General features: G+C 35.6%; 1 protein-coding gene across 5 annotated transcripts in view; it reads left to right on the plus strand.

Moving 5' to 3' along the window:
- Positions 1-26,910, plus strand: part of ACAP2 (ArfGAP with coiled-coil, ankyrin repeat and PH domains 2) — a 149,905-nt gene that overhangs the window by 75,301 nt on the left and 47,694 nt on the right. For all 5 annotated transcript variants that reach the window (XR_006818007.1, XM_046002023.1, XM_046002024.1 and 2 more), the window contains exons 5-8: positions 12,900-12,958; positions 14,082-14,265; positions 18,169-18,213; positions 21,842-21,937. Coding sequence is in view for 4 of the 5 variants with exons in the window: in XM_046002023.1 (XP_045857979.1) it covers positions 12,900-12,958; positions 14,082-14,265; positions 18,169-18,213; positions 21,842-21,937 (384 nt within the window). In the remaining variant the exon portion in view is untranslated. The remainder of the gene's footprint in view (positions 1-12,899; positions 12,959-14,081; positions 14,266-18,168; positions 18,214-21,841; positions 21,938-26,910) is intronic.

Consider the following 26,910-nt stretch of genomic DNA (forward strand, 5'->3'; position numbering starts at 1 on the left):
ATTGATATATATATATGTATATTTTTCTGCATTCTTAAAATGTTTTAAAATTATGTTGAAAGATAAAATGAACATTTAATAAATAAATAGAAAATAATAATTCATTTTAGTTAATGCAATAAATGTTACTCTTATGTAAGATCAGAAAATCAAATTTTCAAAAAAAAAAAAAAGAAAATCAAATTTTCAAAGTGTTTTAGATCTGCAAATGCCTATAATCCCATTTAAATGTTTATGTGTATTTATTTGTTTATTTCAACTTTTTATTTAAATTCTAGTTAACATATAGTGTAATATTAGTTTCAGGGGTGGAATTTAGTGATTCATCACTTATGTGTAACCGTCAGTGCTCATCACAACAGATTATGTACATTTAATTTCACTTCAGAAATAAATATTTTTAAATAATTTCATCAAGAGTCAGAGTTTGGCTAATTAATATCAAAAGCCAATAATAAATGTCAAGAAGTAATAGTCAAAAAAATAATCGATTTTATTCTAATAGAAATAGCTCATATAAATGATGATGATAAGGAAACAACCATACATACCTTATAAGTTGGAGAAATGTGAAAAATAAGAGCACATTAATAGCAAAAATTTATGAAGAGGCAAGAAAGATGAAATATTTTAACAGTGAGCACAAAGCCAAGAAGTGATGACAAACAAATTGTGACTAAAATAGTTTCGGATGATTCAAATGGTAACACCAGGGGGAAAGTTACATAATTTTGTTTAAGTAATAATTACTGCATTTAAATACTTTACAGAGCAAGTCAGACAAATAAAATATAATTTTAGCAAAAATGTAATTTTAGCAGTTGGTAGTTTTTGAATGGTTGTACCAAACAGAACAACTTCTTAAATCACCATGAAAATTTATAAACACGGGGGTGCCTGTGTGGCGCAGTTGGTTAAGTGTCTGACTCTTGATTTCAGTTCAGGTCATGATCGCACAGTTGTGAGATTAGGCCTGGCATTGGGCTCTGTGCTGAGCATGGAGCCTGTTTAAGATTCTCTGTCTCCCTCTCCCTCTTAAAAAAAAAACAAGAACAGAACCCCAAACCCTTATAAACACTAATATCTTATGTAAGACTATTGACATGTTATTTATTTCTGGCTGTTTAACCAGCCCAACATTTGGTGACTTAAAACAACTATTGTCATGTGTTTGGGTAGGGCGTGGAGGGGACAACTTGTCTGTACATCAGCTGGTTTTGGTTGAGTGGCTTGTGTGTGGCTGGAGGATAGAGCATGTCTGGTGTCTCACCTGGGGTGGCTAGAATGGCTGAGACTGGCCTGGGCTTCTCCTGCCCTTTGGAGTCTTTCATTCTTTAGGGCTTTTCTCTTACAGTGTGGGTCTCTCTCCAGCAGGGTAGTCAGACTTCTTAATGTGATAGCTGGTTTTTCTTAAGGCCTAGGCCTAGAAATGACACAAAATCATTTCTGCTACATTCTTTTGGTCAAAGCAAGACGCAAGGGTACCCCAGATTCATTGTAAAGGGAAATTAACTCTGCCTTTTGGTGGGATAGTACCATGCACATGGAGGGATGAGAGGACTTGCTGGTGTTCATCTATTTATACAGTCCATTGTATCTTTCAGTACACCAGTAGGGTGTGCCATGACCCAAGTGTTTGGAACCTTTACAGTAGAAAAAATTTGTCCCCATCCCCAGAGATTTTGATTTATATCCTCTGGAGTTTGGCATCAAAGTTTTAAAAAATTTCTCTAGGTGATTCTGACATGTAGTAATTCTCAAATTGTGATCCATGGACTAATAGCATCGGCATCACCTGGGGACTTGTTAAAACTTGAGCTTCTCAGAGTTCACCCAGAACTACTGGCTGGGCAATTCTGAGGCCAGGAGCCAGCCATCTGTGTTTGCCTAAGCCTTCTAGGCAATTCTGAGGTATTGGAAATTTTGAGAGCTGTTCTAGGTCAGGGGTTGCCAGACTTTGGCTTGAAGGTCAAACCTAGCCCATCACCCCCTTTTGCATAAAAGTTTCATTGGAACCCATTCATTTGTTTCTGTATTGTCTCTGGCTACTACAAAAAGAGTAGTTGTGACAAAGACCACATGACCCACAAGTCTAAAATACTGTCTAGTCTTTTACAGAAAGAATGTGTTGACCTCTGCTCTAAAGGACTCCTTTATTTTTGCCCACTTCCAGGGGCTGTATCTGTCATAACACCCACCGAAGAGAGACCTTTTTCTGCTTTAGTGAAAGTGATTTAAAGACTAGTTACCTTGATGAATTTTTCTCAGTGGAGTTGCAGTGGATGAACCAAAGCTGCAATCCACACTAGCTGAAATCAGAATCTCTGAAAGTGGAAACCAGGCATCAATAATTTTCAAAGGGCCCCAGGTCATTCCAGTGTGTAGCCTAGTTTGAGAGTGCATTGCTTCCCCCAGACTACTTGGAAATCTTGGTAAATGCAGGCTCTGATTCTGGAAGTCTGGAGTGGTTTTGGAAATTCTTCTTTTCTAATAAGCACCCAGGTGATAAGAATAATGGTGGGTCACACCTGGGGAATTTTAAGATTTTATTTATTTATTTGACAGAGATCACAAGTAGGCAGAGAGGCAGGCAGAGAGAGAGAGGGAGAAGCAGGCTCCCCGCTGAGCAGAGAGCCGATGGGGGTCTCGATCCTAGGACCCTGGGATCATGACCTGATCCGAAGGCAGAGGCCTTAACCCACCGAGCCACCCACACCTGGGGAATTTTAAATATACGAATTCCTAAGTCTCACCAGCATTTCTAATTATCAGCATCAGGGTATTTAAAAGTTCCCCAGGTTATTCTAATGTGCAATCAATTTAACCCCTGGCTTAGAGCAGTTTGTCTTAGTCTTTAAGTAATAGAATCACCTAGCAAACAATAAAAAATACAGAAATATTCATTTTTATTTTTTGAGAGAGCACACCCATGTGTGCATGTGTGAGTGGGGGTGGGGAGTGGGGAGAGTGAAGAGACTCAGCGTTAGGTTTGGAGATGGAGATGGGGCTTGATCACCCCATACGAGATCATGACCTAAATTGAAATCAGGGGTTGGTAGCTCAACCGACTCAGCCACCCAGGTGCCCCAAGGATTCTATCTTTCTCCTATAAGTTTGGGCCTTGGTATTTTTTTTTTTTTAAGATTTTATTTATGTATTTGACAGAGATCACAAGTAGGCAGAGAGGCAGGCAGAGAGAGAGGAAGGGAAGCAGGATCCCTGCTGAGCAGAGAGCCCGACGTGGGGCTCGATCCCAGGACCCTGGAAATCATGACCTGAGCTGAAGGCAGAGGCTTTAACTCACTGAGCCGCCGAGGTGCCCCTGGGCCTTGGTATTTTCGGTTAGCTTTCCCGTGATAAGCTAGCAAAGAATCACTGCTTTAGAGGAATGAAGGGAAAAAGAAGAGTTTAGAGAAATGAATAGGTTAGGACAAGCAGAGAATGTAGAAAAAGAGGAACAAATAATAAACAATCATTTGCATATCGGGACTCGTTCCTGATGATAGCAAAGAAGAACCCTTTTGATTTGTTATTGGCCTAGTTGCAGACCTAATGAGATTAATTAAAAGAATCAGTGAGTACAGGGGTGCCTGGGTGGCCAGTCAGTTAAGCATCCAACTCCTGGTTTGGGCTGGGTTCATGAGATCCAGCCAGGGGGTGGCTTCACACTGACCAGGGAGTCTACTTGAGACTCTCCCTCTTCCTCTGCCCTTCCCCTCTGCTTGCTCACTCTTTCTCTCAAATAAATAAATAAAATCTTAAGAACAAAAAAAGATTCATGGGGAAAAAAAAAAAAAAAAGAACAAAAAAGGATTCAGTGAGTCCACAGCCATAGTCCTATACTCTTTTATAGATTTTGGAAAGGACAGGATGATTATGTCCTGTAGAATTATAGAAGAAAGTGCTGTGGTAGTTGAGTAATATTTAAATGGAAGACAAAGACTATAAACTACAAAATTTATACTTTGAGCCAATGGGATCTAAATGGTAAGAACTGGGACCTTTTTAGTGCCAACTATGAATGTGTAACCTGTCTTCAGCTAACCTTCCTAGAGTACTGTTTGCCATGTGTAAAGTGCATCTCAGCTTTCATCCTTTCCTGAAAGCAGATGAGATAGTGTTGCTTTAACCAGGGCCAAGCGTGAATGAATGGGGAGTAAACCTGAGTGTAAGCCGTTAGTTTTAAAGACTGATTGATTGATTTTACAGAGGGCGAGTGGTGGGGGGCTAAGGGAGAGGGAGAGAGGGAATCCTTAAGCAGACTCTCCACGTGGAGCCCAACGTGGGGCTTGATCCCACAATATTGAGATCGTGATCTGAGCTGAAATCAGAGTCTGCCACTTAACCATCTGAGCCACCCAGGAACCCAAAGCTATTGGTGTTAAACAGCCATATATTATCTGTGCACTCAAGTCAGATCCTTTTATAATTAGCAGCTAGGTCAAATGATTCATTGTTGATTATTTGCTACATATATATGTCACTAGAAATAATACTGTTAATGTCCAGAAATAGAATTGAACCTTAGCTTTCGTGTTGGTAGCTACCCTCACCCACTGAATGTTTCACTGTGGCTTTATTATACCCTTCCAGGTTTTGTGGTATAGAAACAAAAGACAAGACCTGAGATGTACTCAGTTCTGTGGATAAAACAATTTTTTGGGTCTAAAACCTAGGTAAAGTTTTTGGGTGGTCACCAAGCACCTTGGATAAGATCTGGATCAGAATCCGAAACTAGTGAAGATAGTAGAACACAACACAAGGAAAATGGGGAAATCAGATAAAGGGAGAAAACTTAGGAAAGAGTTTTACAAACTTCATTTGGTACCTGGCTTCCAGGAACATTGACAAGGCTACTTTTATTTCAGCCTCTGATTCTTTCAAGTTTTGTTGAGCTTCTTATTTTTAGCATATGAAAAGGAATGCTGTGAATTCTGCCTGAGGCAGAGTATAGATTAGTCATTTAGGAAGTGGAACTAACGGAGGCAACTCTGTGGAGCAGTTCCTCGCAGGAAAAGTAGTAGTTAGCTAGTAGGTTGGCCCGGTGGCATGCAGTTGGCAAGTAGGAGACAACTCTTTACTCAGTTGCTTTTGCATTAACAACATACTTTTCACTGTAGTGGAGGTGTTGAAAATATGTTGCCTAGATAATTGGCAGTTTCCTAAAATACTTCTTACTCCTCTTCAAGTGTATATAAAATTTAGTTGAGGTAATGCTCTATCTTGGAGAATGTAGATAGTAATGTTTTTATAGTGTTAAAACAATGACAGTGCTACACAGGGAAACGTGCTTTTTTCTCCCTGGAATATATGGATTTTTAAAAACAGCGCTACTGAGGAATTATATAACCAGCATATGAAAGCATATAATTTCATGTTGACATATGTAAACCTCCGTGTAAACTGTCACCTGAGTGAGCATAAATAACAGTTATACCCCAAAAGTTTTCCTATGCCACTTTAGAATTCTGTTTGCCGTCTCCTTATTTCTAGACATTCACTGATCTGCTTTCTATCATTATTGATTAGTTTGGATTTTCTAAATGGAATTAGTGTAATTATTTTGAAACATGGTAGTTTTGTGGTTATCAGTAATACTTTTTTTATTGCTTAATACTATGACACTGTATGGATATATCATAATTTATTTATCCATTGATCTATTGATGGATATATTGCTATACAGTGGATTACCCCAAAATTTAGTGGCTTAAAACAATAAACACTTACTATCATGGTTTCTGGGCCAGGAATTTTTAAAGAGCTGGGTTGCTCTGGCTCAGAGTCTTCTGTGAGATTGTTGTTAAGGTGTTGGTTGGGCCACAGTCAGTTGAAAGCTTTACTGGGGCTGGAGGATCTACTTCCAAGACAGGGCCATGTACATGGCTGTTAGATCCAGGCCTCAGTTCCTCCCAAGGATCCTCCTCCCTGGGCAGGAATTCTTTAATGTCCTTACTACATGGAATGCAGTTACTACCTAAACAAGTGATCCAAGAGCCAGGGCAAAGAGAAAGCTGCATTACTTTTCATGACTTAGTCTTGGAAGTCAAACATTGTCACTTCCTCCAAATTACCATTTGTTAGAAGTAAGGTACTATAACCAGGCTTTTCTCAAGGTGAGAAGCATCAGACTCCACTTTGGAAGGGAGGAGTGTTAAAGAATTTGTGGACATATTTTAAAGCTACCACAATGAATATTTGAGTTGTTTCTGGGTTTTGGCTATTGCACATAAAGCTGCCTATAAAAATTTATGTAAAAGTTTACATAGGTGTATGCATTTATTTCTTGTGTAAATAGGAGTAGAATGGCTATTCATAAGGTAGGATTATGTTTAACTTTTTACAAAACTATTTGTATAGTGAAGACTACAAAACATTGCTAAGAAAAATTAAGGGAAGAGAAAAGAACTTATTTTATTATTGTTTATAATGATAATATTCTTTCCTATGTTAAATTTAAAAATTTTTTTAACTTCTTCAAAGAAATTAAAGAAAACCTCACAAAATTTGGAAATTGTTTTCCAAAGTTGACTATATATTTTACAGCAGCCATGTATGAGAGTTCTGGTTGTTTCACACAATCAAAACACTTGATATGGTCATTCTTTTTATTTTATTTATTTTTTTTAATTAAAAATTTTTTTTAATGATTTTATTTATTTATTTGAGAGAAAGAGTACGAGAGGAGAGAGGTTAGCGGGAAAAGCAGACTCCCAAGCAGGGAGCCCGATGTGGGACTCCAGGGAGACCCAGGACTCCAGGATCATGACCTGAGCAGAGAAGGCAGTCGCTTAACCGACTGAGCCAACCAGGCGCCCCTGGTCATTCTTTTTAAATTAATCATGGTTTTAATTGGCATTTTCTGAATAACTAATGATGTTGAGCATCTTTTTTGTGTGTGTTTGTTTTCCATTAGTGTATCTTCTTTGGTGAAATGTCAGATCTTTTGCCCATTAAAAATTTTTGGAGTTTTAAAATCTTATTTAGTTGAAAGAATTCTTTCTGTATTCCAAATATGTTTTTTGTCAGATTAAATGTTTTGCAGATATTTTCTCCCAGGCTTTTACTTGTGTTTTTCACTTTTATAACCGTATCTTTTGAAGAGCAGTAGTTTTTAATTTTGATTGTCAATTTATTGATTGTCTTTTTTTTTTATAGTTTTCTTTTTGTGTCCTACCAAGAAATGTTTACCAATTTATTCTGTTTATTTATTTTTTTTTTAAAGATTTTATTTATTTATTTGACAGACAGAGATCACAAGTAGGCAGAGAGACAGGCAGAGAGAGAGGAAGGGAAACAGGCTCCCCGCTGAGCAGAGAGCCCGATGCGGGGCTCGATCCCAAGACCCCGAGATCATGACCCGAGCTAAAGGCAGAGGCCTTAACCCACTGAGCCACCCAGGCGCCCCTTATTCTGTGTTTAGATTTGTGATCCATTCTGAGTTAAATTTTCTGTATGTTTGCATGGTAAGGGTCAAGGTTTATTTTTTTCAGCATATGGCTCTTCAGCTGTTTGTTCTAACACTATTTGCTCAAAAAATTATCTTTCCTATATTGGCACCTTTTGGAAGGTAGCTGTTCTCACCAGTATACCACCAGTGCCACATTGTTGGCACCTTTTGTCTAAAAAAAATGTGTGTGTCATTTTGGAGCTCTATTTAGTTTCACTGATCTTTTTTCTTATCTTTATTCTAATAGCACAATAGCTTAATTACTGTAGCTTTCATAGTAAGCCTTGAAGTTAGGTAGTGTAGCTATTCCAGCTTTGTTCCTTTTTTTCGAAATTGGCTTTCTATTCTAGGTCTTTTATGTTCTCACATAAATTTTAGAATCAGAGTCTCAGCTTCTTCAGAAAATCTCCTGGGATTTTGAGTGGTGTTGTGTTGAATCTATAGATCAGTTTGGTGAGAATTGACATCATACTAGTATTGAGTCTTCCAATCCATGAACACAATTTATCTCTCCATGTATTTAAGTTTTCTTTAATTTCTCTTAGTAATGTTTTGTAGTCTTCATTGTACAAGTCTTACATATCTTTTGTCAGATATATCCCCAATATTTCCTATTTTTTGATGCTACTATAAATATATATTTTTTAAAGATTTTATTTATTTATTTGACAGACAGAGATCACAAGTAGGCACAGAGAGGGGAAGGGAAGCAGGCTCCCTGCTGAGCAGAGAGCCAGATGCAATGTGGGGCTCCAGCCCAGGACCCTGGGATCATGACCTGAGCCCAAGGCAGAGGCTTTAACCCACTGAGCCACCCAGTTGCCCCTACTGTAAATATTTTTCAAAGTTTGGTTTCTAATTAGTTGTTGCTGGTATATAGAAATTGATTTATGTATATTGACTTTGTTCCTGTGGCCCTGCTAAATACACTTACTGGTTCTAGTAGACTTTTCTGTAAATTCCATATTATCTGTATTGCCAATCATATCACTTGTGGATAAAGATAGTTTTATATTCTTCCTTTCTAATATTTTCCCCCTTTTTTCATTTTTCTTGCTTACTTGCATTGCTAGGATTTCTGGTGTGATGTTGAATAGAAATGATGAGAGCAGACATTCTTTCCTTGTTCCTGATCATTGCCGTTAAGAAGCCTTTCACCACTAAATATGTTAGCTGTAGGTTTTTCATATGTGCCTTTTATTAATTTGAGGAAGTCCCCTTCTATTCCTGGATTCTTGAGAATTTTTGTCAGGAATGGATGTTGTATTTGGTTAAATGCTTTTTTGTATCTGTTGAGATAGTCATATATATTTTTTTTTAGTTTATTAACATGGTAAATTATAGTCATTGTCTTTGAGTGTTAAATCAATCTCGCAATTCCAAAATAAATCCCAATTAGTTATGATATATTGTCCTTTTTATATGTTATTATATATCAGTTACATATTAAGAATTTTTGCATCTGTATTCATGAGGGATATTGAGGGTTCCCTTATTTCCATATGCTTACCAACACTTGCTCTTATCTTTTTGATATTAGCCATTATGACTTGTGTGAGGTGATAGCTCATTATGATTTTGATTTGCATTTTCCTGATGATGAGTGATGTTGAGCATCTTTTTATGTGCTTGTTGGCCATCTGTGTATTGTCTTTGGAAAAATGTCTACCCAGGTTCTCTGCCAATTTTAAACCAGATTGTTTGTTTTGTGTATGAATTCTTTTTTTTTTTTCAAAGATTTTATTTATTTGACGGAGATCACATGTAGGCAGAGAGGCAGGCAGAGAGAGAGGAAAGCAGGCTCCCTGCTGAGCAGAGAGCCCAACCTGGGGCTCGATCCCAGGACCCTGGGACCATGACCTGAGCTGAAAGGAGAGGCTGAGCCACTGAGCCACCCAGGCGCCCCTAAATTCTTTTTTTTTTTTCTAAAGATTTTATTTATTTATTTGAGAGAGAATGAGAGTGAAAGCAAGAGACATCACAGAGGGAGAGAGAAAGGGAGAAGCAGACTTCCCACTGAGTGGGGAGTCTGATGTGGGGTGTGATCCCAGAACCCTGAGATCATCACTTGAGTGGAAGGCAGATGCTTAACCTTCTAAACCGTCTAAACCCTGTGTATGATATCTTTATGTATTTTGGGTATTAACCCCTTATCAGATATATCATTTACAAATATCTTCTCCTAGTCAGTACGTTGCCTTTTCATTTTATTGATGGTTTCCTTCACCATGCAAAAGCTTTTTTTTTTTTTTTTAAGATTTTATTTATTTATTTGACAGAGAGAGAGAGATCACAAGTAGGCAGAGAGGCAGGCAGAGAGAGAGGAGGAAGCAGGCCCCCTGCGGAGCGAGAGCCCGATGCGGGGCTCAATCCCAGGACCCTGAGATCATGACCTGAGCCAAAGGCAGCGGCTTAATCCACTGAGCCACCCAGGCGCCCCATGCAAAAGCTTTTTAATTTGATGTAGTCACAATTGTTTATTTTTCTTTTATTTCCCTTGCCTGGGGAGATAGATTCAGAAAAACACCAAGGCCAATGTCCAAGAGTTTACTGTCTGTGTATTCTTTTAGGATATTTATGGTTTCAGGTGTCAAAGTTAGGTCTTTAATCTATTTTGAGTTTGTTTTTGTGTATGGTGTAAGAAAGTGGTCCCGTTTCATTCTTTTGCATGTATCTATCCATTTTCCCCAGCAGTATGTATTGAAGAGACTGTGTTTTTCTCTGCTGTATATTCTTATAGATTAATGGAACATGAGTTTGTTTCTGGGTTCTTTATTCTGTTCTTTTGATCTGTGTGTATGTTTTTCTCCCAGCACCATAATATTTGATTACTATATCTTGGTAGTATAGTTTGAAATCTGGGATTGTGATGCCTCCAGTTTTGTTCTTTTGTAAGATTGCTTTGGATCTTTGGGGTCTTTTGTGGTTCCATACAAATTTTAGGATTGTTTGTCCTAATTCTGTGATAAATGCTATTAATTAGTTTTATGAATTTTGACAAACACATGCAGTTGGATCTTTTTTTTTTTTAAAGATTTTTATTTATTTATTTGACAGATAGAGATCACAAGTAGGGAGAGAGGCAGGCAGAGAGAGAGAGAGAGAGAGAGGAGGAAGCAGGCTCCCCGCCAAGCAGAGAGCCCGACGCGGGACTCGATCCCAGGACCCCGAAATCATGACCTGAGCTGAAGGCAGCAGCTTAAACCACTGAGCCACCCAGGCGCCCCATGCAGTTGGATCTTATACCACAGTCTATACGCATGACAGTTCTAGTAACCCTAAGAATACCCTTGTTTCACTCCTTTGTTAGTACTCTTCCATCTACCCCTGACCACTAGAAATTTCTGATTTTTTTATCCCTATAGTTTATCTTTTCTTGAGTGTCATATAAGTGGAATCATATAACTTGTAGCCTTTTGAATATGATTTATTTTACTTAGGTAAATCTATTGAGATTCATCTATGTTGTTGTATGTATTAATAGTTGTTCCTTTTTATTATTGAGTAGTATTCAATTGCATGGATGTACCATAGTTTATTTCTTCAAGGATGTTTGGATTGTTTCCAGGTTTTGGCAGTTAATAATGGAATTGCTATAAATGTTTGGATACAGAGTTTGGTGTAAATCTAAGTTTTTTTTTTTTCTTGGGCAAGTGCCTAGGAATGGGATTGCTAAGTTTTATGTAAGTATAGCTTTAAACTTTATAGTATATGGGAGGTTTTTGAGTCTATATAGTATGTAGTATACTGTAGATTGTATTTCGTTTATTCTGTTTAGGTTATGATTTCTTACTGAGTGAGTTTTGGTAGTTTTTGTGTTTCAAAGAATTAACCCATCTTGCTTGTTGAATGTATAGGCATAAGATTATTCCTCAGTTCCTCTGATTATTCTTTTTAATATTTGTAGAATCTGTGGTTTTGTCATCTCTCTCCTTCTTGATATTTAAAGTTTTGTTTTTTTTTTAGAGTTGGGAGGAGGGACAGAGGGAGAGAGAGAGAGAGAGAACCTCAGGTAGGCCCCACACCCATCATGGAGCCCAATGTGAGACTTGATTTCACAACCCTGAGCCAAAATCAAGAGTCAGATACTTAACTAACTGAGCCTCCCAGGTGCCCCTGAAGTTTGTGTTTTAAAATTTTTTCTTGATCATTTTGGCAGGAGATTTATCAACTTTATTATCTTCTGAAAGAACTGGCTTATGGTTTTGTTGAATTTTGGTTACTGATTTTCTGTTTAGCTGACTTCTGATCATCTTTATTATTTCCTCTCTATGCTTAATTTGAATTTAATACTTTGGATTTAACATATTACAGAAAATGATTTTTTCTCTCACAGTAAATTGTCATATTTTTAAATCCTATAGTACTCAACCCAGGTGTGGTATATGTGGGGGGGTGTATGTGGTGTTGATGTTTAGTATTTAGGAGCAAGATTTCAGAGAAAATGAAATTGATACTGTTTTTAATGAGAAGGATACAGGATTTTTTTGGTTTTGTTTTGAATATTGATATATATATATATATATATATATATTTAAGGATTCCACTTATTTATTTGACAGAGAGAAATAGTGAGAGTAGGAACACAAGCCAGGGGGAGTGGGAGAGGGAGAAGCAGGCTTCCTGAAGTGCAGGGAGCCTGACACGGGGCTCAGTCCCAGGACACTGGGATCATGACCTGAGCTGAAGGCAGAAGGCAGATAGTTAACAACTGAGCTACCCAGGCGCCCCTAAATATTGATTTTTGTGCCTGTTTATCTGACATCTGTTTCAAACTCTAAATGTAGAGTATCTATAGATTATCACAGTACTCAGAATTTCCATGACAAGCCCAGGGAAATATCCCACACATAGAACTACTAAAGTTTAATATGTGGCATTATTTAAGTGGGGCAAAATATTGTCATAAGGAATAAAATTTTATTCTTTTTTCCAGTCTTAATAGTCATTGAACCTAAAGGACTATATAATGTTTACTTGAATTAATAATATAAAACATTTAAATCCCTAGGTCTTCCCAAATGAGAAACCTCTAACTAAGATATAAGGCAGTTCTGGAGTTGTTTTTACTTGAGGTGTTTGATACGTTAAAGTAAGAAATTCCTGTAGGAAATGAAGTAGAATTTGTGTTACTCTTTCAGGTTGTTTTTCAAAGCTTGAATTAAAAATCAAGGAAATAAATTGCTCTATTGTTTGAGCATTCTATTTAAACGGTAATGCAGATTGATTTTTCTCTGTAATTAGAAATAATTTTAATTTTTAGACAGATGAAATTGACTTGAAAGTCAGTTTCAGTTTCTTTTTAAATTTTTATTTTTTATGTAGTCTTCGGTAAGAAGTATAGGTGTTATTAGAATTGAGTACTGGTAGAAGGATGTGTTACTTATCAACCTATATATTATTTTTTGTTTACTTTTCTTGTTGTTTAATGTTATATTTTATCTTTCAGATCCTATTTGACCAAACTCAGAGATCAATTAAAGCACAGCTTCAGAACTTTGTTAAAGAGTAAGTCAATTGCAGTAAAGAGAAAGAAAAGCAACCCATTAATGATCACATCTGGGAGTTGGTATCTTTTGGGAGGAATTTTATGGACTGTGATTTACTGAAAATACTGGAGTTTTTGTTTTTTTGCTTTGTAAAATGTGTATTGCATTTCCTCATGAATACTCCATAAGGGAATCAGACTTCATGCCTTTCAGTGAATCATTTATACTATAAATTTGTATTCAGGATACATAGCTAGAATTGTTATAGATTAAAAAATAAATAATGACCATTCAAAATCAAAGCAGGCCCCAAAAGTGGTTGAGATACTGTTAGTTGGTATAGTTGAGGCTAAATATTCCATTGTCTCAATATGGTATTTTCTTTGAAAAGAAGATAATGGGAATATATGAGAATGGCATGTTTTTTGCTACATATGAGCCTTTTGTGTCACATCGTCCCATTTTATATGTGAAATAAAATTAAACTGGAAATAAAAACATGAACTTTCCAGATAGGAACAGTTTCCTTTCTCACATTAATAATTCAGTTTTTCTCTTTTAATTATTGACAGAATATATAAAATTACAGATAAAGTTGGTTATGATACAGTATTCAGGATAAATTATAGATGTTATAAGCTATAAAAAAGTGGCACGTCTCATGAATATAATGCACTGTCATTTAGTGGCTTAGAATTGTCCTATTAGTGATGTCTCACAGATGCTTTCCAAATAATAGATTAATGTTCAGAATGTCTGTATATAATGTATGCATGAAAATTTATGGCTTCTTACAAAGACTTTAAATAAAGTCTTTCTCGGGTCTCCTTTATTATTATTTTAAAATCAGTTGTCTTCAAATCATTTTGCCTAGTTCTCTGATATAATAAAGTGCTTATCTAAGCTCATTAAAGGAATCAAGTGTTTCAGATTTTTCAGAATACTGAAATTGAAACCATTACCCTTTATGGGTATACAGTTCTTTTTACCAAAGATTGTATATGTGTGTGTTAGAAGGATATATTCATGTCCTTTGGCACAGTAATTTCCCTCAACAAGAAATGAGTGATATTTCTTAAAAGTGTGGTTTGTATTTCATCCATAGTAGGATTTATGGAAGTTTTACTCTTTTTATTTTTTAGAGATCTTAGAAAATTTAAAGATGCCAAGAAGCAATTTGAGAAAGTCAGTGAAGAAAAAGAAAATGCATTAGTAAAAAATGCTCAAGTACAAAGAAACAAACAGCATGAAGTTGAAGAAGCCACGAACATTCTGACAGCAACAAGAAAATGTTTTCGACACATAGCCCTCGACTATGTACTTCAGGTATATTTATTACATGTTTTCAGAAAATGCTAACTAAACATGTCATTACTTTTGAATGATTGCACTGTAAAGAACTAAGACTGTTTTCTTGAGTCTAAAATTAAACCATGATGTTGTGAAGACTTTTCACTTGTGTGTGTATCTGTGTATGCACATAAATATATGTGTATACCTTTGGTTCTGATTCCTTCCCCTTTTCATTTAACATGATACTTTCCCCCATTTTTAAATGTTATAAAAAACATTTTTAATTGTTTTATTTTATTCTGTGGAGTTGCTGTGTTAATTAATACTACTTATCAGACAGTATTGCCATTTTTTACTGGCAATAGTGAAAATACAGTATTCAGTAATGGTAAATGATAACAGCATCTTTGTATATAAATCTTTTGCCATATTTCTGATTATTTCTTTAGAGTAGATTCTTAGACGTATTAAGGCATGCCATGTTACCAAATGAAAAATATTTCTAGAAGTTGTGTTCTTATATTTGCATTACATTCTCTTTTTTAAAACTAGAGATCAGTATTTGGTAAGTTGCCTGGTGATCTTCTAGTTCTATGTATAATTGAAATCAGTTTGAATGTGATATGTCTCCAGAGGGACTTGAGAGACATGAAAAGTGAAGGCAAAGCATACATTATTTCACATGTACTTGATGTATTCCTACATCATGAAAGCTTTAAAGCTTAAGAATTAGTTTGTCTGAATCTCCTTTTACAAAACAGCAGTGAAGTCCCCAGAGAGTGTTGACTAGCAATCACAGATCATTTCTTCAGAAAAATGCACAAGTAACCGTATACAAATTAGTGATTAAAAACTACTTAGATAACTTTGCAAAACAGTAGAAAGTGACTTTTTTTTAAAGTTTCTATTCACTAAGTGGGAAGTTAGAAAATGAAGTGCATTCCACTTATTAGTGAGAATCTTCTAGAATGGAATTGTCTTTATTTGCTATCTTCTATTAGCTATCTCCCATTTACTGTACTTCCTGTGGTGGTATGAGTACTATCTTCCTATCCTCTTCCACTGAAATGGCTGATGCTAATAAGGCTTACTCATTAGATACAGTTTACTTCTTAAACAACTTGACAACTGTGTTTCATTGAGACGGTGGACCACAGCTGTCTTTTTTTGAAATATACTTTTGTCTTGATTTATCTTAAACCACTTTTATGTTGCATTAACTTCGATTTAGCTTCTTTTTCTTAACTTCTGTTACTTTGTATTTCTTTTCACTTTTCACCTTGGGCTTCTTTCCTTTATCCAAAATCTTTTCAACCTCTTTTTTAGGATTACCTCTTTGGTCCTATTCTTTTCCAACCTTTTGATTTCCCTGACAGTCTCATGCCTCTTGCTTGAATAACCATCATGTATAGATGACAAAATCTGTTTTTCTCAGATGTCCCTCTTTCTTTTTGATCTACAACTGAAAACTGTCTTCTTCCAAATGGCTTTTTTTTTCTTTGCTCTTACCTAACTGAATGCCGACATCCTTTTACCCAATCCTAGAGATTCATATGGACAATTACATCAGATATTCTCATTCTCAGCTGCTATATTTGAAAACCAAAACTGCCTTAAAAAATTCTGTGTATTGGGGCACCTGGTGGCTCAGTTGATTGAGCATCTGTCTCTTGATTTTGGCTCAGGTCATGATCTCAGGGTCATGAGATCAAGCCCTGTGAGGCCCCATGCTGGGTGTGATGCTTGCTTGGGATTCTCTCTCTCCCTTTCCCTCTGTGACCCACTCCCCTAGCCCCTGCTGGTGCATACTCTCTCACTCTTTAAAAAAAAAAAAGAGAGAGAAAAGTTCTCTGTACCTCTTAAGTCTGCTCTTCTTACCTTTGATGCAGCCCTAACACCAGTCTTAATTATTTCTTGTTTTGAGTTTTAAGATGTTCTCACAAAATTGGTCTACTCAATTTTACCTGCCCTGTTACCACTTTGTTCTCTGTTCTGTGGTTAGTTATACAAGTTTTTCCAGGCAAAGTGAATCATTCTTGCCCCGGCCTTTTCTGTGCTGTCATAATAGTGTCATACACATTGATGTTAGAGCACTTAATCGCATTTATAATGATTATTTGTATCTCTTTCTACTTCTAGGTTATATTATCTCTAGTAGTTGGAAAATAAATTATCCATTTCCTTTAGTGTTCATCCAATAGTTTTAAGTTAGGCCCCCATGACCCCCATAAGTATTACCTTATTTAATTTTTCTGATGAGAACTCTTGTGCCATTTCATTATATGGCCAAAATGGCTATTTTAGGGCGTAGTAAGTAATAAATATCCAAATTTATAAAGTTTGTCATGTTTTAGCTTCCGTAAATATTTGAATTTACTTTTTTATTCAAGTAAATGATATTTTTCATTGCCAAATATTAAAAAAATAGATAAAACAGAAACACTTTTGGTATTTTCCAAAGTCTGAATAATAGGTTATCTATAGCCTCTGTTTTACTTAGAGCATTTGAAAGTTAATATTTTAGTTCTCAAAACTGAAGAGGCCTTGAAACAGACATACAAAGGAAATTAGTGCTTATTTGAGCATAGTTATTTGGATTTTTCTTGGTGTGTTTTTAGTTTTCTGATCAGTGCTTTAAAATTGTAAAACAACAGGCAGAATATTTAGTGGGAAGAACATATCAAAAAGAAAGATTCTGTAATCTTTTGACAATATTAGCAAAAAGTGAATGATTCTTTTTTTGTATAAACATTTAATTTCATTAAGCTGATGTATAATAGACAAAATATTTGTTAAGAATTTCTAGAGTTGGGGCAGATACCACAAAGGCAACTTCCATAATTTACTGATCTTTCAGTAAGTTTAGTCTAATTAAGATATTATTTAAAGTCTGTTAATTTAGTTAACAAATATTTATTGAGTCCTCACTATGTACCACTTGGAGAATGCAGCTGGGAATAAGGCAAGACTTGATCTTACGGAGCTCACACTCCGTAAATAAGACATAAGTAAATAAGAAAAGACATAAGTAAATAAGACATAAGTAAATAAGTAAATAAGACATAAGTGTCTTATGGGGAAAGACATAAGTAAATAAGAAAATATGAGGTGGTTATGAATGCTATGAAAGAAATAAATAGAGTTGTTGTACTACAGAGTACATAGAGCCTACATAGACCTTTCAGAGGAGCTAGTATTTCAGCTGGGACCTGATTGGTAACAGGTAGCCTTATGCCTGTCTGGGCAGACAGTTATGACTTGAAGACAGAACAACTAGTTTGAAAGTGTTGAGGTGGGAGTAGTTTTGGATTGGGGTTGGAGCACAGAAAGGGCAAATAGAAGAAAACTGGGTTAGAGAGGTGAACATCACAAAGGGCCATGCAGGCTACACAAGGAAGTTGGAAGGTTTTAAGTTGGACATAGCACAATCTTATTTATATTTTGAAAACATCACTCTGTTTGCTGTGTGGAGAATGGTTTGTAGAGAATCATGAGTAGAGAGGCTAGTTCATAGGCTATTGCAACAGTCTAGAAAAGATAAAGTGGTTGGTAGTAGTGGTAAAAGTGATGAGAGTTTGCATTAAGGATCTGTGTTGAAGGGTCTAGATGATCAATTAGATAAGGAGGATGGGGAAAAGATGAAATTCTGAGAAATTCAAATGTTTATCAAAGTGATAGTTTTATCACTACAGTATTTATGACTTATGCATGGCCAGTTTTTCTTTGAGTTGAAAATAGATGAGAATTTCATTGGCATGTTTGTCTTACCTGTTTTTGCAAAATACGTGTCAAAGGGTGAAAAACTTGAACTTTGATTTTATTTATTTTTCTGGAAAAGTATCAAACTATCAGAATAAGCAAATTTTACAATACTGCATTGTAGATTAGTTTTTAAAATAAATGTTTGGATGATTAACCAAGTGTATTTTCCCTCAGATTAACGTCCTTCAATCAAAAAGGAGATCAGAAATCCTAAAATCAGTAAGATATTTATTGAAATGATGTTTTCAACATTCTAATATGATCTAAGTGTACATATATAAGCATTTAAAGCAGCATCATATGTGTGTATATGTATGTTTGTATATACATGTAAATCTGTTTATTCCAGGTTCAGAATTAATCTTACAGATCTTTTCATAATTCTTCTATGTCACTTAACAACTTTTTTGTCTCCTTCATGTTATAGTTACGTATGTCTTTCTCCTCTATTAACATGCATTTAAATACTTGAGATTGAGGGCATGTATAAATCGAATCATTTAGAGAATTTTTCCTTAGGATTATTGATGATTTTATTAGCCTTTTGGTTTGTTCTTTAGAGTACTGTTTGAAAATAAAAGGTGATGAAATTTGAGGATAATGTTTTTCCCTGAGCCTCTATGCCCATTTTTTTTTGGACCCTCTTTTTTTTTTAAAAAAAAATCTTAAAGCTAATGAGGAAGTAGACAGGGGATGGTAGTAGTATGGCATTGCATTCTTTCATATTTTGAGAACCTTAGAAATAATTTTTCCTCTCTGTTCACTGAAGTGTTTTGTTTTACATCCTGAAAGGGTGTACATAAATTGCTTTTTTTAAAAAAGATTTTTTTATTTATTTCACAGAGAGAGATCACAGGTAGGCAGAGAGGCAGGCAGAGAGAGAGGGAAGCAGGCTCCCTGCTGAGCAGAGAGCCCGATGTGGGACTCAATCCCAGGACCCTGAGATCATGACCTGAGCTGAAAGCAGCAGCTTAACCCACTAAGCCACCCAGGTGCCCCCATAAATTGCTTTTGATTCTTGTACTCACCTAGCTTTTTCCTAAATTCTATATTTATGTTATATTTATGTTATTTTTTAATCAGGTAAGTACCTTGTACTTGCTCTTTACTGCCACTTCCCTTACTAGATTCAGATTAACATATGTTAATTGTAGAAAAATGAAAAGTAAAATGTATGAAGAAAAAAGTTAGAATACTTACAAATCTTACTACCAAGGGAGAACTACTCTTAATATCTTGGCATATATCCACCTTTTCCCCTCTCTTTCAATGAGCATGTATGTATGTGAATCTGTATATGTGTGTTTTAAAATTGCACATAATTTTTATTTTTTTTTAAAGATTTTTAAAAAAATTTATTTATTTGATAGTCAGCGAACACAAGTAGGCAGAGAGGCAGGCAGAGAGAGAGGAGGAAGCAGGCTCCCTGCTGAGCAGAGAGCCCAATGTGGGGCTAGATCCCAGGACCCTGGGATCATGACCTGAGCTGAAAGCAGAGGCTTTAACCCACTGAGCCACCCAGGCGCCCCTGCACATAATTTTTAAAAAATGAAATAGGAATCATTGCTACATATGTTTTATAACTTTGTTCTTTTGATAGTAACTACAAAATTATCACGTCTTTAAATATTTTTTATTTTTTAAAATTTTTAATTAATTTTTAAAAGATTTTCTTTTTATTTATTTGAGAGAGAGAGAGAGTGAGAGAGAGAGCATGAGAGGGGAGGAGGTCAGAAGGAGAAGCAGACTCCTGGTGGAGCTAGGAGCCTGATACGGGACTCTGTCCTGGGACTCCAGGATCATGACTTGAGCCAAAGGTAGTCACTTAACCAACTGAACCACCCAGGAGCCCTAAATATTTTTTATTTAACGATGGGTTTCCTGGCCATATAGAATTTTACCATGTGAATATACTAGGCATAGGCAACCTTTTTTGGTGAAGGGCCAGGTAGTGAATATGTTAGGTTTTGTGGACCATGTGGTCTGTGTTGTAATTACTTAACTGTGATGTTGTAATGAGAAAGCAGCCATAGACAAAATATAAATGAATAGCATTATTACATGTTAATAAGAATTTTTCTTATGGACATGGAAATTTGAATTTCATACAGTCTTCACATGTCATGAGTTTCATGTTTTTTCATTGTCTTTCAACCATTTAAAAAATGTAAAAACCACTGTTAGCTCATAGACCATCCAAAAATAGGTGATAGGGCTGGATATAGTTTGCAGGTCAATTAAATATGCCATAAATTAGATTTTTAAGTAATTTCCATGTTTCTGACCTTAAAGAATAGCACTATAGTGATCATTCTAATAAATAATATGATTATTTCCTTAGGATGGATTAAGACAAGAGATTACTTAGTCAGAGGATTTAAGCATTTATTAAAACTTTTAAAAAATAATGGTAAATTTTGAGTTATACAGCATTTCCACTAGTAGTATGTGAAAGTGAACTATATTTCGAATACTGGGTACTAATTTCTCCCACTCTACCTATAATTTGGTAGATAGAAAATGTCATGTCAAAAAAAAAAAAAGAAAAGAAAATGTCATGTCATGTCATTGTTCAATTTTGCATATCTTTAATACAATGAGTTTGTATTAAATATGTGTGAGTTTGGATTTTTTTTCTGTATGTTTTGGCCTCTGTGTTTCCTGTATTTTTGTTAGTCCTCTTTTTCATACTGATTTGTAATATCTTTTTATATTTTAAGACCATTAACCCTTTGTCATGTGTGTTTTCCTAGTTTATCATTCATTTTTTAATATGTTTATTTGTGTTTTGATGTGCAGCATGTTTTACATTTTTATGTAGTTGTAGCTATTAATCTTTCACCCTCTTTTTTATATGTGTTTTTTATTATATTCATAAAGTTGTACAACTACTGTTAATCTAATTCCAGAATAATCTTTTATTGAGCTTTGTCCTTTTGTGTTTGTGTTTTATTTAATTGGTTTTCTCTTCAAAAAATTTTCTTTTGAAGCATTCTTGAATATTAAATTTTAAATTTCAGAATATTAAACAGATGCTTCATCTTGCTAAAAACAAACATGGATGTTTGGGGGATTCTTTTTACTAATATTGAATTAAATTCCTAACCATGTAAAAACAAATAAAAATAAGGGTGATTTTTCTCTCATGAACAGGTAAAATATAGGAAAACTTGGAAAAAAATCTTAACCTGTTAGCAACATTTTTGGATATTGAGAATGAATATGCAGAAACCTCCATATTGGCAAAGTCTGTTGACTCATTTTATTTCAGTGACTTGAGAAGGAAAATAATCATTCCCCTACTTTGGGCTGTGCTTAGTGATCCTAGTCAGTTGTAAGGTGTGATTTTTTTAAATTTATATATATATATGTATATTTTATAGTTTTTATTTATATTTCCCCTTCTAATGTTCTTTTCTTTTCCTTTTTTTTTTTTTTTTTTTTTTTTGCAATTTAAAATTTTGCCAGGGTGTTTGGTTGAAAGGCATATAGATATTTTATAATGTATGTGGGAAGATGGTGAAAGTATTGAAAACACGACTCTTTCAATTATTACCATATGAAGTTTGATTGTCTGGATATAGTCTAAACAACTAAGTTTTTTTTTTTTTTAAATTTTAAACCACTTGGAGATTTCTTTTAAATATAACTTATTCTTGCTTCACAAATATTTCTGAAATACTCTTAAGAAAAATGACTTAATTTTAATTTTAAATAGGTTTGATATTTTGGGTTCTGATGGAATAATTTTTAAACATTAGATAAGATTAAAATTTTTAAAAATTTTGGAATATTTATCTAAGAATTGATTTTAAAATGCTAAACTTTTTTTTTTTTCTCTTATCAGATGTTATCTTTTATGTATGCCCATTTGGCCTTCTTCCATCAAGGGTATGATCTATTTAGTGAACTTGGGCCCTACATGAAGGATCTTGGTGCACAGGTAATATTGTACTGTATTGCTTGATTCTGTGTTATACATTGATATCTGTATCTTTTTTTATTGAGATATAATATTGCATTACTTTAGGTGTATAAAATAATTTGAGATATATGTGTGTATGTTTTTAAAGATTTTATTTATTTGTCAGAGAGAGAGAGCATAAGCAGGAACAGTGGCAGGCAGACACAGAGGGAGAAGCAGGCTCCCTGTTGCACAAGGAGCCCAATGTGAGCCCTGGGATCATGACCTACGAAGGCAGCTTTTTAACCGACTGAGCCACCCAGGCATCCCGAGATATATGTGTGTCTTAGTACACACACACATATTTATAGTCAAATGACCAACTCAGAAATTGAGTCAATATTTATTACTCCATATAGTTAAACATTTTTTTTCTTCTCTTTAGAACTTTTAAAATACACTGTTGAGGGGCACCTGCGTGGCTCAGTGGGTTAAAGCCTGTGCCTTTGGCTCAGGCCATGATCTCAGGGTCCTGGGCTCAAGCCCCACATCGGGCTCTCTGCTTGGCGGGAAGCCTGCTTCCCCCTCTCTCTCTGCCTGCCTCTCTGCCTACTTGTGATCTCTATCAGATAAATAAATAAATAAAATCTATTAAAAAAATATATATATATACTGTTGAGTAACTTTCCAAATATATGATATAGTAGTGTTAACTATAGTCACTATGCTGTACGTTACATTCCCAGGAGTTATTTATTTTATAACTGGAAATTTGTACTTTGTGACCCCCTTTACCCATTTTGTCTCACTCATCCTCCACCTCTGGCAAATTCTAGTCTGTTCTCTATATCTATTAATTTGATTTTTTTTTTTTTTTTAAGATTCCACATGTAAGTGAAATCATATGGTATTTGTCCTTCTCTGGTTGACTTATTTCACTTAGCATAATGCCTGCAGGGTCCATCTGTGTTGTTACAAATGGCAAGATTTCCTTTGCTTTTTAAATGGCTGAATAATAGTTCCTTATGTATATATACACCATATTTTCTTAACTGTTCATTTATTGATGCTTAGGTTGTTTCTGTATCTTGGCTATTATAAATAATGCAGTGAACATGGGGATGTGGATATCTTTTCAAATTAGTGTCTTTGTTTACATTGAACATATGTAGAAGGGGCATTGCTGGAACATGTGGTAGTTCTGGTTTTAGTTTTCGAGGAATCTCCATATTGTTTTCCATTGTGGCTGCACCAATTTATATTCCCACCACTGGTGCACTTTTCTCCACATCCTCACCAACACTTGTGATTTCTTATCCTTTTGATGACAGGCATTCTGACGGGTAATATCTTGTTGTGGTTTTAATTTGCATTTTCCTGAGGATTAGTGATGTTGAGCACCTTTTCATGTACCTTTTGGCTACCTGTTTGTCACATTTGGAGAAATGTCTCTTCAGATCCTCTGCCCATTTTTAAAACACAATGTTTGGGTGTTTTGTTTTGTTTTTTGCTTTAAAGTTGTACAAGTTCTTTTTTTTTTTTCTCTAAAGATTTTATTTATTTATTTGACTGATGGAGATCACAAGTAGGCAGAGAGGCAAGCAGGGGGCGGTGGGTGGGGGGGGGGAAGCAGGCTCCCCGCTAAGCAGAAAGCCCGATGCGGGGCTCGATCCCAAGACCCCAAGATCATGACCTGAGCCGAAGGCAGAGGCTTTAACCCACTGAGCCACCCAGGCGCCCCATAAAGTTGTGCGAGTTCTTTATATGGTATCTGATACATGATTTGCAAATATTTTCTGCCATTTGGTGGGTTGCCTTTTCATTTTGTTGATTGTTTCCATTGCAGAAGTTTTTTGGTTTGATGTGGTCCCACTTGTTTATTTTTGGTTTTGTTGCCTTTGCTCTGATGTATGTACTTTTAAAGAAGTTTAGCATGATGGGAAAAAAAAAAGAAATTTAACATATTAGGAAATTTGACATTTCACTTATTTAATGAAGAAGTTTGATGCTGTGGAATATTTATATGTGGGTTAAATGTGTAACCAAAAAGATGATTGAAGTTAAAAATATGTTACAGACAGTATATGAGGAAAACTTAAAAACAAAGAGTCTGTTTTATAGTACACATAGCTGGATTTATTTTTTCTTTCTTACATTTGGATAAATGAAAGTCCTACTGATTTTTCATTTGAGTTATACTCTTTTTTTATTTTCTAAAAAATGTATATTTTGCTATTTTGAATACTAAAACTTTAGAATCTTAAGCTAATGGAACTCTTGGTATCTTTTTTATTTTTAATATATATGCACATACGTGAATTATACATAGATCACAGTATTATATAGAAAGTTCATTATATTCAAATTATTTTTGATAACTGAGCAGAACTTTATATTAGATTTGTTCTGGGGCATTCTTTTCGTTGATTGGTGAGCTTTCTGGATTTAATAGTACCAATTTTTAGGTGATTTTTTTTTTCCCCTATATAGGTTCATATTACCTTTTGAGGAAAGGGGATTAAGGTTGAAAAATAGAGTTTAGGGAAATAAGGAAAAAGGTAAGACTGTAAGAGAAGTGCATTCGTTGACCAAAAGTAAATATGGTGCATACACATGTGTGTACATGTGTGTGTGTGTGTTGGGATGGTGTGCAGGGCATATGCCATGAGTTAGAGAGATACTGTCCCCTGACTCTGTAGAACCTAATCTGTTAGAGGAGACCAACAAGTCACCAGACTATTACTCTGTGTGATCAGTGTTCTGTCTGGGTATATTAAAATGAGAACTTGCGGGCGCCTGGGTGGCTCAGTGGGTTAAGCCACTGCCTTGGGCTCAGGTCATGATCTCAGGGTCCTGGGATCGAGTCCTGCATCGGGCTCTCTGCTCAGCGGGGAGCCTGCTTCCCTCTCTCTCTCTCTGCCTGCCTCTCTGCCTACTTGTGATCTCTCTCTGCCAAATAAATAAATAAAATATTAAAAAAAAAATAAAAAATAAAATGAGAACTTGCTCGTTGGTGTGCGATACAAGGAAACCTTGAAATACTAGTAGCTTCAACAAGATGGAATTTTATTTCTCTGCATTAAGTCAAAGGCATGGTATTATGGTCACTTGGTTTGCAGGGATGCAGGCTTACATTTTTTTTATTCTATCTCATGGTTCAAAGTGGCTGATCAAGCTTTAATCACTATACCCACATTCTAGCTGGCAGGAAAGAGGAAAGGAGAAAGATACATTCTCTTTATGGATGTCTCCTGGAAATTATAGAGTCAACTTCTATGTACATCCCAGTGTCATACTGGCTGCAAGGAAAGCTGGGAATTAAAAACTTAATGCCAGATAAGCATGTGACCTACTAGAATTTGAGTACTGTCTTGTTAAGAAAGAAAGAGAGAATGGTTATTGGGGGATAGCTGGCTGTCTTTACCATATAGCAGAGTTTCAAAGAGTTATAGGAACATACAGCTAGGACCTGTAACCCAGACTTGGGAGGAAGGCAAGACCTTCCTAGGCTCTAGGCACTCCGCACATTCTGACAAGCATTATGTTGCACCCTCATCCTACATTAAATGTAATTTATAAACAAATGAATTGGATTGTAGTTGAGTAGTTTAAATAATTTCATACTCTAGATACTTATTAATTTTGGTTTTACAGTTTTCCCCTCTCAATTCTCACATAATTTTTCAGGTCCTTGAAAAGCCTCTAAGCTCTGGTGCCTGTTGGAAAATATAGCCTGGTTGGAGGTGGCCAGTTCAGATATCCTTTCAATAATTCACTTATGAGATAACTGGATCTGGAACTAGGAACATGGCAGTAGAGATAGAAACAAATAGACTTGAGGGATATTTAAGGAAAAGCCAATTTGAAGGTAGAGGGACATGATGAGTTGAAGTTTAAATATGTTAAATTTTGATGATAGGACATCTAAATGGGTGTATCTGGAGGTTCCCCCCCCCCAAAAAAAAAGTGAGGTTAAAGGAGTCAGTAGCATATAATTATTAATTGTAACCACAAGAATGGGTGAATTGACTCAAGGAGAGTTAATAGGTATTCCAAAATCATTTTAGTGTTTCAAAAGCTATTTTTGAAAAATGTGAGTGCTGGAATGGTATGCTTAAAGATTTTGATTTTATAAGTTAATGTCAAAGGCCACTAGTATAGAGTAAAAAGAGGATTTGGCTTCAAAAGGGCCCTAAGAATGACATAGTTTTAAGAGGTGGTTAGGTAAGAGGATCTTCATTAAAACACAGATGAGAGAGGAGGTGGAAAACTGGGAGATGGTGTTACCATGGGCCAAGGAAAGTGTTTCAAAAAGGAGAGGACAATTATCAATACAAATATTGAAAGAACGTCCAGTAAACCTAGGACTGAGAACTACGTATTGGGTTTAGCAGCAAGAAGATTATTTACCTTTGTGAGAGCAGAGGGTCTGAGTGGCAGAAGTTAAACTATAATGGGTAGATAAATATGAAATAGACCAGGGAAGAACAGGGAAGATTTTTCCAGTAGTTGTGTTATGAAGGAAGGAGAGGGCTAGAGAGGAATATGAGTTGGAGGAAGGTTTTATTTAAGGTAGTAAGATTTGCACAAATATACAAGCAGATGGAAATGGGAGAAATTAAAAAGTGCAGAGGGAAGTGATGATGTCTGATATGGGAGGAGTAGAGGGGATTCCAAACACAGGGGACTAGGGCACCTGGCAGGTTATAGGTACCTGTGAAACTCCTAATGTCCAGCACTAATAGAAGCATGGGCCATACTGTGCTATGCTCCAAATTCTTCCTGATACAGTCCCAGTATGTAGGAGACAAGACTGTCAGTCTTCGCATCTCCTCTGTTCGTACCTTCCCCAACCCTCCAACAGCTTGAGACATTTTTTTCTTTATACTTCTGCCCCAACAGAGAGAAGTGAATTTTCGCTCTTTCTGCTGTAATAGTAGTGAGGTGGGATGTAGCAGAGGAATTTACTACCAGTCCAGCAGGCAGAAAACCATCACTTGCATTGCAGTACT

The sequence above is a fragment of the Meles meles genome, chromosome 4 (assembly GCF_922984935.1).
Source record: "Meles meles chromosome 4, mMelMel3.1 paternal haplotype, whole genome shotgun sequence".
Taxonomy (NCBI): Eukaryota; Metazoa; Chordata; class Mammalia; order Carnivora; family Mustelidae; genus Meles; species Meles meles.